At 38.9% G+C, this 15568-nt stretch overlaps 1 protein-coding gene across 11 annotated transcripts in view; it reads right to left on the reverse strand.

The window, feature by feature from the left end:
* LOC108052143 (protein madd-4) overlaps positions 1 to 15568 on the reverse strand; it is a 70982-nt gene that overhangs the window by 44489 nt on the left and 10925 nt on the right. For all 11 annotated transcript variants that reach the window (XM_044459421.1, XM_044459426.1, XM_044459425.1 and 8 more), the window contains exon 3: positions 14104 to 14192. In XM_044459421.1, the coding sequence (XP_044315356.1) occupies positions 14104 to 14157 (54 nt within the window). In that variant the 5' untranslated portion in view covers positions 14158 to 14192. The remainder of the gene's footprint in view (positions 1 to 14103; positions 14193 to 15568) is intronic.

The raw sequence follows: 15568 nt of genomic DNA on the forward strand, positions 1-15568 counted from the left end.
CCGCTTGAAGAGAAATCTAGACAATACACCGCTTTTACAATACCTAACAGGCCTTTATACCAGTACAAGGTTATGCCTTTTGGTCTTTGTAATGCAGCTCAAACCTTGTGTAGACTAATGGATATAGTTATACCCGCGAAGTTACGAACTAGAGTGTTTGTATACTTGGACGACCTGTTAATTTTATCTGACAATTTTGATTCACATATGGAACTTTTAGAAGAAGTTGCGATGCACCTTCGCAAGGCAAATCTGACGATCAACATAGCCAAGTCGAAGTTCTGTATGACTGAAATCAAGTATCTAGGTTTTATAATAGGATATGGTGAACTTAAAGTTGATCCAGGCAAAGTTAGCGCGATTGAACAATTTCCGACGCCAACCACTGTCAAACAGCTACGTAGATTTTTAGGTTTAGCGGGCTGGTACAGGCGTTTTGTGGATAACTATGCAACGATTGCCGTTCCTTTAACAGACTTGCTAAAGAAAAACAATGTCCTTACTTGGACTGAAGAAGCAGATGAAGCGTTCAGCCAGTTAAAATCCAAACTAGTATCATCACCGATCTTAAGAACACCAGATTTCGCGAAGCCATTTGTATTGCTTTGTGACGCAAGTTTATATGGTCTAGGTTGTGTTTTAGCTCAAGAGAACGAAGATGGAGTCGAACTGCCAATAGCGTATATGTCGGAGAAGCTAACGAAGCCTCAGCGAAACTATTCAGTCAGTGAATTAGAGTGCTTAGCAGTTATCAAGGGCATTAGCAAATTCAGAGCATACATCGAGGGACAAGACTTTTGTGTTATTACTGACCATGCCGCGCTGCAATGGTTGATGAGACAGAAGGACCTGACAGGACGCTTAGCGAGATGGTCAATACGACTACAGGGGTTCTCATTTACGATTAAGCATCGCAGTGGATCTCAAAATGTGGTTGCTGACGCATTGTCGCGTCGCGAAGTAGAGGTTGTGTCTGAGATAAATGATGGAGGACCGATGATCGATCTGGCGTCGAAGGAGTTTCAATCAGAACAGTATGACGAATTGAGGAAGCAAGTTCAAAATAACCAATCACGTCTTCCTGATCTCAGGGTCGTGGACGATTTTGTATACAAAAGGACCGAACCAGCTAGGGGAAATTTGTTGCATGATGAGGAGTCATGGAAACTTTGGGTTCCCATTAATCTTGTTGACGCAGTCTTAGCTCGAGCGCATAACGCACCTGACGCTGCACATATCGGCATGAATAAGATGATTGACAAGATCAGACGGTATCTATTCTGGCCAGGAATGGTGACGCAAATACGCAATTATGTGTCGGAGTGTTCCGTATGTAAATCAACAAAGAGCCCAAACCGAGTTCTTAGACCACCTATGGGTAGACCGATGACTTCTGATCGACCTTTTCAAAAGCTCTATATGGATCTTCTTGGTCCATATCCAAGGTCCAAGAAAGGAAATATAGGTCTATTGATAGTCGTTGACCACAGCACAAAGTTTCATTTCTTACAGCCATTACGAAAATTCACTTCCGAGAGGATTTGTGAATATTTGGAAAAGCAAGTATTTTATACTTTCGGAGCGCCAGAAACCGTGTTGACAGATAATGGATCGCAGTTTAAATCAGGGTATTTTAAAGCGTTTCTTACTCGATTTGGTGTAAAACACGTTTGTACAGCTATCTATTCGCCACAGGCTAACGCGAGTGAGCGAGTGAATAGGTCTATTTTAGCAGCAATCAGAGCTTACGTAGGCACTGATCATACAAACTGGGATGTAAACATCGACGCAATAAGCGCGTCAATGAGATCTAGCGTTCACAGGAGTACCGGATTTTCCCCGTATTTCCTTTGTTTTGGACAAAACATGATAGCCAACGGAGAGGACTACGAGTTGCTTAGGAATTTAAATCTTTTGACCGACGATGTGGTGCTAAAAAGAGCCGACATGTTGCAAGTAGTACGCCAACAGGCCAAAACGAAAATTTCGGAGTCACACGCAGCAAATGCTAGGATATATAATTTACGTAGTCGATCGGTACATCTGAAGGTCGGAGATACCGTGTTCGCCCGCAGTTTTGCTCAAAGCAATGCTGGGAAGAGATTCAGTAGTAAGTTAGCCCCGGTCTTCATAAAGGCAACGGTCGCAAAGAAGATCAGCCCGACGTACTATGAGCTGCAGAATGAAGCCAAGAAATCATTAGGCGTATATCATTTAAAGGATATAAGAACGTAAAAAGTCCATGAGGTAACTCACAGTGCCCTTTTTCAGTTAACCCTTCGGCGAGGCGTTACTCTGGCTGAGTTAACTGTGGTGTGGGGGCCAGAAAAGAGTTGAAGACAAATTTTGACCGAAATTGTGTAAGACATACAAAGTCGAGTATGCCTCGAAACTAAAGGCAGAGTATAGGGCAAGCAAGTCTCGAACGCACTCTCCTTAGTACAGTCGACCAAGCGGGAATAAGTAAAAAGAAGGAAAAGAGAAAATCAAGACTTTGGTAAAATTCCGCTGAAGTTTGACAACGTCGCGTTACCCAGGCAGACGAGTATCAGCTAGCTAGATCACTCACTCGTATGAGCGTACTCGCATAGTGTGTTCTCGCTCGCGCAACACCGATAGTGCGTAGAGAGGGAAATGTGAATGAGAACTGGAAGGATTCCGTTACTATAAGCTTAGCGACGATGCGTCGATGCAGACGGCAACGCGTGCCAAAGCGTTCACTTCATTTCAAATCGTCAAAGAAGACGCACGTTAACGCTGCGCTAGCCAAAGTGTTTCATAGAGAGAGCTGTACAACTTGTGACTGTGAAGATTTACTTATAATTAACTACAAATAACCTAGAGTGCTTTAGACCAGCGACAGGTAAATACCAGTAATACGATCAGGTCAGTTGAGTGAGTTGTTATTTAGTTGCAGTAGGCCAAGAATACTACGGGAGTGTACGTCAAAGCCGGCCAGTGAGACAGGGTTTTCCCAGACTGGTCGGTAGGCAAAAAGGGAGGATCTGCGATTTTTGACAAACAGACTGCGCGACTCCAAAGCGAAAAGCGAGCCACGCGCGGCACCCCTACAGACTGCGCGACTCCAAAGCGAAAAGCGAGCCACGCGCGGCACCCCTACAGACTGCGCGACTCCAAGGTTATGAAAGCTAACTGTGATCTCATAACCTCACCAGCGCACGCCACGTGCGGCCATGAAGATCTAGGATCAGCCAAAATTTTCCAAGGTTATTGAGCTAACTGTGATCTCATAACCTCACCAGCGCACGCCACGTGCGGCCACGAAGATGTAGAATCATCCAGAACTTTGGAAGGTTATTGAGCTAACTGTGATCTCATAACCTCACCAGCACACGCCACGTGCGGCCAGACTACATAAAAGGAGAAAAGGCGCCAAACGTGCGGCCACGATGTAACTCCGCTAATGCGACAGAAGTAAAGAAAGAAGGCGTGATCACTCTAGGCGATCATGCTTCAGCACCACTAGGAGAAGAGCCGGAGAAACCTGGGATACCATGCATGTAGAGCGCTATCCACGAACAGTATCCAAAGGAAGGTCACAGGAATGAGATTTGAGATTTAAAGACGTGATGTGACAATTTCAATTAATTAAATATTTTTATATATATATATAGATATTAGGAACTTGATTGGACGATCTAAATTTGAGTTCGTCAGTAATTGGTAGAGTCATTTGTAAATTCCAATCGTGCAAACCACACACGCTCGTTCCATCAGGAAATCATATTTTCTAATATCTTTGCATGGAGTAATCAACTACAGCATCTTCGATGGGCCCAACGAATCTGCTTCTACGGAATCGTACGTAAGTCAAACAGAAACTTGATATTATATTTCCTGACTGATATATTTGGGGATAAGCATGTGTGTGTCGATGCGAAGGATAGGATGTTTGCGAATGCATTAAGTTTGTATTTTATAGTCTTTTCTAATATAATTATATCAATAAGGAAAACCATATATATATATAAAAGTAATGACGTAGCTTGAATGAGAAACCATTGATTTAAAATGACAGAACGCACTAAAGGCGCGAAAAGTAATATTTTGTTTGATAAAGTAAACTTTGAATGGAAATACAATGATGTCTAAATAACTTGAGATTCCTAGGTCCATTGCTTGGATTATAATGCTGCTGTTACATAGATTTAATAAGTAAATATGTAAATAAATTGAACAAGGGATAACCGCAAAATTTATCACGTGTTATCAAGGTAGGGAGGGTATAGAACGGGGAGTGAATAACACCTAGCTTCCCCGAACTCTTATTATGTTGTTTGATCCGCTTAGCCTTCACAGTCCGTCCGCTTGTAAAAATGTCCGTTCACATCCTTGATTTGTTTGGAACCTGTTAGAGTACCGCTTAGTGCACTTAAAACTTTCTTTATTTGTGGGACAGTGTACATCATATAGAGGACGAGGAAAGAACCCCACCCCATCCGACGAGTTTAGTACCGAGCAACGCTAGAAGTGCACGACTCCGAATCCTCTATACACTGGATGGTCCGTACCTCCGGTGCTGTCTACTACAGAGTTTCATCAAACTACCTAAGGCACCCAAGTCCAAAGTTATTATCGGTATTCGCCGAATCATTGAAACAAATCTGCCAAATCTTATGTCAGCTTTGGGACAACCCACAATGAACTAACAACTACGCAAATGGCCAACTAGTCGGCTTAACAACTCTCTGTCTAAGCCAAGGACTGTGCCATCTTTTCTCCCTTATTCTAGCGAAGAACAATAAACCGTAGGCACTGAAATGGTTGGGGTGCAATCTTTAAGGCAAATCAGCGCCAAATGGACCAGAGCTAAAGAAAAAGCAAGTCAACAGCCACAATCAAATCCCAGCGAGTGTGTGGTACACCTTCCGGACCGGAAGCTTATACCATAAAGATTGTCTCCTGCATGAAACATGACCTGACCCACTGCTCACACACACATTTGATCGCAGTTTGGATAGAACGAAGTAAGTAGTACATATCGTAAAGCCTACAAGATGGAATGCCCGATAAGGCAAGTGTAGAGCAATAAGCCAGGAAAAAACTGTTAGCAAAATCAGCGTAAAATCTCATATGTCCATCCATGCGGTTAGGAAAAGCTACTAAATTACTTTTAAGTATCTATTACCACGTTTCAAGTGTTGCCACTGGTCAAGCCCTTTCGAGTATACGTTCGCTTAATGGAAATGTTAAAGCCTAACCGACCCTTGCATAAACATTAGAAAAACGAATAACAAACCAACTGAAGAGTTGCCTCTGGCCACCTGTGCAGGGTGATACCCATCCTCTTTAACACACAGGAAGCCGGGTATTCGTGGTGGATAGGGAAAACATCAACAAACAGCACTGGACAAGGCATTCATGCACAAGCATTTTGCGAATCATGTAATTATTTATTTATGAGTTGAAACAGTTTCAATAACTCACTTCTACCATTTTATCCCCCCTTTCGCCGTTCTCAATGTCGAGTTACGGGTTTCTGCGGGTTTACGTCGTGGCAGGAAGTCATTGTAGGTAGTTAGTTAATGTGCACAGTGGAGCAAATGTGACATAATTATATGTGGAGGAGGGGCAGAACTGTGAATGATGATAGAATTACCTATACGGCGGAATATGGGAACAGTATATAAATATAAATATAGATTTAAAGTCCTACCAGCCGTAGGCAAAACTCATGATTTACCATCATACAAATTCGGGCATTATCCTGAATAGATCAATCTACAAAAAACAACTTCGGCAAGCCAAAGTTTATATACCCTTGCAGTAAATAATTACTATATCTCTAAGGAATATTTAAATAAACAGCAAAATTTTGTTTTTTATTTTTTTTATTTTTTTTTATTTTTCTATGGAAGCTATATTATGATCCACATGTCCGATTTTATTTAAATTTAAACGGTAATTCCATAGTATTTCCATATTTCCAAATCCCAATAAAATGTAAACAACAAAGTTATACTTTTTTACTTTTTTTTCCTATATGATATATATATGATATAGTTGTCCGATCCAGGTCGTTTCGATTTTGTACCTGCAGTAAAAAGACAACTTTTGGGAATGTTTTAAACAGATATAAAACTGAGGGACTAGTTTGCGTAGAAACGGACGGACAGACAACCGGACGAACAGACGGACGGACGGACAAAATCCTGGTGATGCTGATCAATAATATATATAATTTATAGGGTCGGAAATGTCTCCTTCACTGTGTTGCAAACATTTGACCGAAATTATAATATCCTCTGCAAGGGTATAAAAATGTAAATCCACTGCCCTAAGCTCCACCTCCATTTTAAATTCCACTGTGCCAGCCAGTTGTCAGGCCAGAACAGACAACCAAGTCTATTTACAAAGACAGAGTCAGAGACAGTTCCGTACATTAGACAGGTAAGAGGGGAGTGAACTGGTACGGCAGCAAATTTTTGCATAAATACTGGGGTATGGTTGGTTAGGTCGGGGTTGAACGCAGAGCATCCCCCCAGGATGCTGCTCCTGCTCCTGCCGAATGACAAGGCGTGAGTGAGTCCAACGGACGATTAGATTGTCAAAGATGGCGATGTGGACGGCTGCGAGGACGGGAATTGGAGTGGAGTCGGGGGCCCTGTTCAGGTAAACGCTGTTCCGGCAGTTGATTGTATTGTAACCAGGGGATCTGGGGGATGGAGTGCCAGTATATATGTAGCTTCAGTTGGATAATGTGTCAGTGGCGTCACGTCAGTTATTTATTCAAAGCGACAGCGACAGCCGGCGCAAAACGTCAATGGGCTAAAATTTCTATATGCGAAGGTTGCACAAGTTGCTGCCACAAAACAGGAGGTGGATCCGATGAGGCGGAATCAGGGTCGAGAACTTGATATGTATAATGGCTAGGACGAAGTCAAACCGGTGTCGCTGTAGCCACAGCAGCAACAGTCACATCAGCAACCGAAACGTTGACATGACAAGGGATAGATGGATGGATGTACTGGGTTCTGGGATTTTGGGTCTCGGAATTGATGGTTCTGCTTCCGACTTCGGGGGCCTGTCTAACCTGTCCGATTGTCTATCCTTTTGACTGACATTACTTTGTCATTAATTTTCGATGGCAACACTTAACGTATTTGGAAGCAAAGGTCAAGTGTCGTAGTCCGCATCCCTCCAAAAATAAAACTACAAGCTTAAATAAATAAATTTAATGACGCAATTCAGGGAGGTTGAACCGACTCACGGCATCGCTACTGACTCCCCCAGTAATGCCATTTAACGGCTGTAAGTGACCAAGGGCTAAGCCGTTGTTAACTGTTTCCGGCTTTATAGGCAGCCTGTCTCGACTCTCAACTCCATATGGCTTCGCTTTGACCTCCAACTTTGCGCAGGGGACTGTAGACGGATTTGTTTGGGTCAAATTGAATTGGGTTGTCACGGAGGGTAGACTTTTTAAGGTGGGACTGTTTTGCAATGCCAAAAATCGAATGCAGGGCATAAAATATATTTGAACTAAATTCGGAAATCTGTAATATCACAGTACATACTAGACGTTGTACAAGGTTCAGCTTTACACTTAACATTTTTATACCTTGTAGAGGGTATTATAATTTCAGTCAAAAGTTTGTAACCCAGTGAAGGAGACCCTATAAAGTACATATATTCTTGAACAGCATCACCAGGAGAGTCGATCTCGCCATGTCCGTTTATTCCTTCGTCTGTCCGTCCGTCTGTCTGTTTGTCCGTTTCTACGCAAACTTGGCCCTCAGTTTTAAGGCTATCTGTTTGAAATTTTCCCAAAATTGACAACAATATCACATAGCTGCCATAGAAACGATGGCAAAATGCAGCGCACAACCGACATAGCTTTATGATTTTTATTAATATAGGCAAAGAAATCGAAGTGTAGTAGTTTTGGAATAACTGAAAGGGTATATTAAGGTCGGCTTGCCGAAGTTTGCTTCCCCTCTTATTTTAGTTTTTTTTGCTGGGGGCTAAAAAAATGTAATCTGATTTAATCATTCCAGTTTCTTAAATAAATATTGATATTGTTTTTTGAGAATGCATTAATGAATTCTTTTAGAATAAAACTCATCGCTTCTGGGTTACACAAAATAATATCCTGTGCAAAAAGTTAATCCATAAAGAAAATAATAAAAACAAAAACTTTTGCTTAACTGCAGCTAAAAACATGTAAAAGCCCAAATAAACCCGAAAATAAAAAAACAAGCAAATAAAAAAAAGGAAAAGAAAAATATTGATATGTGCCAAAAACTTTGTCAATAAATATCATCGATGGCTTGATGGGCTATCGGAACCATATTTAGCAGTGGGCATGAGGCGACGTCCTGCCCGAGTTACTTAGGTTTTTTTTGGGGCCTTTGATGCTTTGCATGTCGGAAAGTCATTAACTCGAAAACGATATCGGAATAAAATTGAAATAAAATGCACGACATGCCGAATGTTAAACCGTCAAAGAAGGTCGAGGGGGGTGAGTGGTTGTGTTAAAATGGACCTGGGGGTAGAGTTAAAAACAAATGGCAAGAGCGACGAGTGTTGTCGCCAGACAGCCTGAAAAGCAACCAGAGACAGACACAGGATTACATGAGAGTATTGCAAATTGTATGTCTGTTCTACACATTCAGGCAGTGCGCTAAAAAGAGAGGGTTAGACCAGGATCGGGTGAATGTGAAAGAGGCAGCGAAACTGAAACGGAATGCCTTCTGGAGTTGGTACGTGATATTTGCACAAAAGACGGGAATTTCAAGAGGCATGGCCATCAACACTCCCCTTCCCAACAGCGCACCGCGCCACCATATAACATTTTTTGACGGGGCGAGGGCAACTTTGTAAAATTTTCAATTTATTAATTGTTCGCGAAAATTCTACGAGGGGGAGTAAGTGATGTTGGTAGACCAGGCCAGAGCGCGAAAATTCCTTTAATAAGGAAATATAAATAATACTAATTGTGCCTTTTCAAGTCCTGATAGTAATATATTTTTGATTTAACCTAGCTTACTTAGGTTGGGTTAGTGATGCGGTCGCTGAGTTAAAGACAACCTTCGTCTTGATAGCAGGCATCACATTCTAAAGAGAATTATATTTTGTTTTTTGCATAATATGATGGTTTTATTCCTAATGTTAATGTTCTAATAAACGAATCAAACGTCATAGTTAGAATTAACAACTCTGGGTTGATGAATGATAACTATATTTTTGGATAATTTAAATTATTTTTTGCTTTGAATGAGTTCTTCAGGGTGAATATCGTACATTCTAATTTAAATTTATTTAACATTTACTTATCTCTCCGCTTCTTACCACCTATTTTAAATATAATTCACAACTCCCGAATATCCATTAAATTCCCAAACATCCCATATATAATAAAGACCAACCCGCCTAAAAACCCCAACCACTCGACCACTCACCGACGCCATTAATAATCTCTGTCAATGAAGAAGCTCCAGCCTCGACTCTCCAACTTCTTGAAGTACTCTTGAAAAACACTCACCGCAGAAACTTGTCAACTACGCCTAGGCCATTAACACGCCGGCACACAACAAGGCAACACGCAAGCAATGACAGACAAACAAATATTGGCCAGTAGAGACATACGGACAAATAGTGGCAAACAGTGGAGGATAACGACACACGCAAGCACGAATCCTTGGGACCAAAGTCAAATTGCAAACGTAGGAGCCGTAATGAGATTTCCTACGAAAAATGAACAGGCAAAATAAAAAGATACTTACTAATGGAAGGCAGAAAAACTATACAGAATAACAAGAAATATATTTACTTCACGTAACAATAAATCCACTCGAGGAGCAGACTAAGGACAGCGAAAGCCTGCACAAAGACCCCAAGAATGTAAAAATGGGAACGAGGTTGGCACCCTGGTTCCATTCACAACAATAAAAGGATTCACGACACACTTAACAAGGAACCCTTTTCACAGGAACTGGGACCTTAAAAACACCCTCATCGACAAATTGATTCAAAGATTAAATCTTGACGGAATGAATTGGCGCAAAAGCCAGCCAAAAGGGAAAAATGGAAAAAAGGAGGGCGATACAAAATCATACTGAAACTTTCCTTTTTTGAGGTAATTAAATTTGACATAAATTATTGATGGACATCAGCTTAAATAGGAACAGAAACCAGGAGAAGTTGCAGGTGTTTTGGGTTACAGGCCTACAGGTACAATTACTAATGACCCAACACACCGGCCTTTCGAAATCCAGGACAATGTCCAGAAAGAGTTTTCCGTGGCTGACTTTCCGACAGAAATTGGATGGTTGCCATTTCTAATTTCAATTTCTGGCTGCGGGTCGTAAGCTGGTTGGTTTTTACTCAAAACCAACAATAGGGTTTTTTATTTGGTTTTGTGGCTAGTTGTCCATTGATGCCGAATACAAATATGACGCCAAATGTCCATTGACATCGTTCTCTGGTTTTCTTGAAATTGGCAGCGTCGCCTGCTCAACATTAAAATTAATTACCACAAACGGACAGCTCTCATTACTCGCATTTCTTTTTTCGCGTCGGCTATATATATTTGTATTCTTTACAAATGTTTATGCCAGTACATAAGGTATATATAACAAGAAAGGAACCAAACTTCGGCAAGCCGAAGTTTATATTCCCTTGCAGGTATTACAAAACGACTACATTTCAATTTATATGCCTATATTACTAAAAACAATGAAACAATGTCGATTTTGCGCTGCATTTCGTTTCTATGGCAGCTATATGATATTGTTGTCCGATTTTGACAAAACTAAAAGCGGAATTCTGATATGGTAAAAAATTACCATATCTCAAGGGATTGTTTTGAAAAATAGAAAAACAGATTTTTTTCTTGCTAAATTCCTCTAAACATCAAACTAACCCAATATTTGGCAACGCATTGAGTAAACCAATCGAATGCGTTGCCTTCATTTACCACCATGACTCCCTCTTTTGTTATGAAACACATAACAATACAACCAAACCAAATTGCGTCACTTTAACGTGGCTTGGAAACTTGTGTTTGTTGGAAACTGTGTGTTTGTAGAGGGCAGCAAACAGAACCGAACTGAACTTAGCCGAATACGAAAAAAAAAAGAATGAAAATTGGGTTGAATAGCACGGATTGAATAAAGGAATGTGGGATTCAGCAAAAACTACAGAAAGAAAGAAATAAGTAAGAAAAACGAACTTGGAAAGGGCAGAGAACTTGGGGTTGAGCCCACAAAAATGAAATGAAAATCATGAAATATTTCGTACATTAACAATGGTTATACGGAGTTTCCCTATCCGTTCAACGAATTTCACCAAGCAGCATGCCAATAATAGTTGCATTTGACTTTGTAACAATCCAAAGTCGGAGTTTTGGGAATGGGAAGAGGAATAGAGAAGTCAGCATCTTATGTATTTCAATATGAATGATTCCATTCCTTGTGCTACTGTTTTCCTTTGAGTCCCCTCTTCCTAAAATCTCTTTTGGACTTTCTGGCTCAATTTCTCAATATTTTTGTACTCAAGCCAAATGACTTAACAAATAAAATCAGTAATGCATTTTAGTTTCAACTACAATGGTATTAAATTAATTTATCATTAAACTTAAGTTTTTTATTGGTTATTGTGATTCTTCATTCCTTGAAACTATATCATATAGCTCCCATAGGAACAATCGGAAAAAAAAATTTTAAAAGGTACAACTTCGTTGTTTTTATTTTTTTATTAGGTAATATTTACATACTACGGAATTACGATTTTAATTAAATTAAAATCGGACTCAAAAATTTAAAAAAAATATATATTTTGCTGTTTTTCTAGTTATCAAAATATTCCTTTGATATAAATAAATAATTACTAATTTACTACATCACAATTACGCTTTTAGCTTTGTAAAATATAGCTGCCATAGAAATGATGGCAAAGTTACACTTTTTAAAATTTGTTTTTCCCGATTGTCGCCTAATTTTGCTCGTTTCAACTTATATACTACCTGTAATAGAATGACAACTTTTGGGAAAGTTTCAAGCAAATATATATAAGACTGAGGGACTAGTTTGCGTAGATAGACAGACGGACAGTCGGACAGGCGGACGAACGGACATACTGACATGGCTAGATCGACTCTCCTGGTGATGCTGTTCTTGATCAGCATATATACTTTATAGGGTCAGAAATGTCTCCTTCACTGCATTGCAAACTTTTGACTGAATTTATATTACCCTCTGCAAGGGCATACAAATTAGGAGCCATATGTGGATTTCGACCAAGCTGTCTCCCTATTCACACAAAGTTGTGATTATAAACTTTTTAACGGCTATTTACGCGAGACCACTTAAATATGCTACAATTTCCGCATCATTTCATGTACACCACCCCACATCGCCCCTTCCTTTTTGCTCACCACTTGAGGAAGGTGAGGCTTATCACGTGACATTACACGAATTCACGGACGAAGAGCCTTTGGCCAAACAAACATTACGGCCCAGCAGGTTCACATGTGTTTAAGATAAGTGGACTTTAAACAAGCTTTCACAGAAAAAAAAGTAAGATTTTGTTTTATATTTAGGATGGTTGATGCCGAAAAGGATATTATTTTAAGGCGAAGAGTTTTTGTAAAATTAAAATAAAAGTTTATGATGTTCGATATTTTTTAAGAGCTTTATTGATAATGAATACATAAGTAAAAAAAAAGAGCCATATTTTTGTCAACATGCAAAACTTTCAAAAAATATAATTATTCAATTATTAAAAAACATTGCTACATAAATTAAAAAATTCCAAACTTTCCTATTTTTTTTTGACAAAAAAGGTATATACCGCCTTAATAATTTACATTTGGAAACTTGACCAGTTCTTACTTCCTCGAAGCAATACCAAAAATTAATTTTAAATTTAAAAATTTTAATTTAATAATAATAATTGTCACAATATAATTGATTTCGTCCGATTACTGGCAAGATGAGTTTCCTGCCCCGTGTCAGACCGCAATCAAATAAGCAAAGTTACCAGAGCATTATTTACATATCAAACCCCAATTGAACTCTCAGAGCCGCAAGCTACAATGTGCATGCCAACAAATACGCACTCCTCCAGGGGGAAGGGTATACAGTCAGGTACATAACCCATTTTCATTTACATAAGAGTTGGGGTGGTTAAAAATGGGGAATGGAAATATGTGAACAAAAGCTTAACATAAAATATTTAAAAATATTACGAATAAGTAATCGAATTGATTGATTTTGCAATTTCACGAATGCCGAAACAAAACGTCAAACAAGCAAAGGTCCTGGAGGTGCAAGGGTGGTATGAATCCAAGGATTGAACACTCGGAGTTTTGGGGCGGTTAAAGCACGAACATATTAAGTGATTTTCTACTCTTTGTGGGTGGGTGAGGCGGACTAGTCAGATAAATTACTTATGGTAATGTGCACAACAAGTTAGGACCACGCCTCTATCAACATTAAGACATCCCAGCTCACAAACTACCACAACGTTATATTTTCCGGCCAGAATGCCAATGACTCCGCTTTTGAACACCGCCTCGAATGGTTTGCTTTGCGGCTCCCTCGAAACCATCGCATCCAAAAGAATCCAAGTATCCGTATATCCAAGCAATCCGTCAAGGTCAAGAAATAAACACTCTTGACTTTTTCTTTCTCTGCCACGGAAAAGGGTTTTATGATCAACACTTCCAAAAAATGATTGGTGATTTGATGCCTTATTACATTTTACAGCTGCTTTAGTATTTATTAAAAGTTTCCCCATTTTGCAAGGCATGAACTGGACTTTGTTCAGGTCCCGGACTTCAATTTATAATTGCCACAAATATGTATTCATACTTAATATATGAAAACAACCAAAAGGAAACAAGCTGCGGCAAGCTGATGCTTTACAGCTTTAACAAAAATAAATAGTCCAATTTTTATGAAATTAACACCGTAACTCTGAAATGGCAAACAAATACTAAACTTTAAAATATTTTGATTTAATAATCAAAATCAAATATATAAATATGAAAACTAAGGAATTGGAACGAAACTTAATATTCATTATTTTTTCCAAAAAAAGGTAGTTTATAGTTAACGTATTATTTCACACTGATTTTCTTACCACAAAAAAAGCAGCCCAAATTTGCTGAGGCTTCCAGTGAGTGTTTGTCGACATTTTTATCTGTATTTTCTCGTAATCATGATTTCATGCTGCAAAGAAAATTAAATGGGTAAAGTATTCGATTAGCGATAAATTTATTTTGATTATTAAAGAGTTTTAATTTTTGATGTCAGTCTTACAGTCAGTTTAGCCATTGCAGTAATAGGGACTTTAAATTGAGAGACTTTAATGGGAATTGCAAACACAATCTCTTATATAATTAAGCAAAAATATTGTGAAGCATTGTATAAAACAACAACGACAAACAATTAATGATACAAACTGCCAGCTGATGGCAGTCAAGGAAGTCGAGGAAGAGCTTTAAAAATATGACCGGGAGTTCAGAGGAATGAGATGGAAATGGAAATGGAAGGAGACTCAAATTTACAGGAAGAGGAAAAGGCTTCGAAGATAGCCCAGCTGACTGCCTTGGCACCCAAACGAAGATAATAAATTCGTTTACGGCATCGGAACATTTGTCATTCAAATTATGTACAAACGACATTATTATACCCTTGCAGAGGGTATTATAATTTTAGTCAAAAGTTTGCAAAGCAGTGAAGGAGACAGTTCCGACCCTATAAAGTATATATATTCTTGATCATCATCACCAAGAGAGTCGATCTGGCCGTGTCCGTCCGTCTGTCAGTCTAGTTTATGGCGACAATTTTTACATTTGAGAAACACTTTCTTGATTTAAGAAAAAATTTCGTCTTTTTAAGAAAAATTCCATTTTTTAAGATTTAAGATTTAGAAAAAATAAATTATTATGAGTGTAAAAACGGCGGTCATTTATGTGATTTTAAAGTGTGGTTCATGGTACTTGGTTTGACTTGGCCTTCAGTTTTATTTTTCGGGCGGGGACAACTTTTTAGATTTGCAGCGTAAATGGATTGTCGGTGGGTGTAAGTAAAATTTAATTTGTGATTTATTTCGTTGAAATTTGTATGACTGTACAAAAGATAATAGTCATATAGTATTTAAAAGATATAATTTAAAACAAGAAAGGAAGAAACCTTCGGAAAGACGAAGTTTATATACCCCTGCAGCTCTTACAAAAATTAAATATTCTCTGTTTGGATTTCGACGTTTAGAAACAATGAAGCTAGGTCGATTTTCCAATACATTTTTAATCCTTTCTATCGCAGCTATATGATATAGTCGTCTGATTTTTATAAAAGTAAAACCTTAATTCTGAAATCGGTATCATTAACTATATCAGGAGTATGTGGGTATATGTTACCAAACAAATAAGTTGTAAATTTGTTCCCTTTTTCTCGATTGTTCCTATGGTAGCTAAATCATATAGTCGTCCGATTCTTATAAAACGAAATTCTTACTGTCGACTTATATCCAAATAACTTTAAAACTGAGGAGAACAGAAGAACAGCCGGCTAGATCGGCTTGATTAAAATAAAATACAAGA

This window comes from Drosophila rhopaloa, unplaced genomic scaffold (assembly GCF_018152115.1).
Source record: "Drosophila rhopaloa isolate 14029-0021.01 unplaced genomic scaffold, ASM1815211v1 contig_2, whole genome shotgun sequence".
Taxonomy (NCBI): Eukaryota; Metazoa; Arthropoda; class Insecta; order Diptera; family Drosophilidae; genus Drosophila; species Drosophila rhopaloa.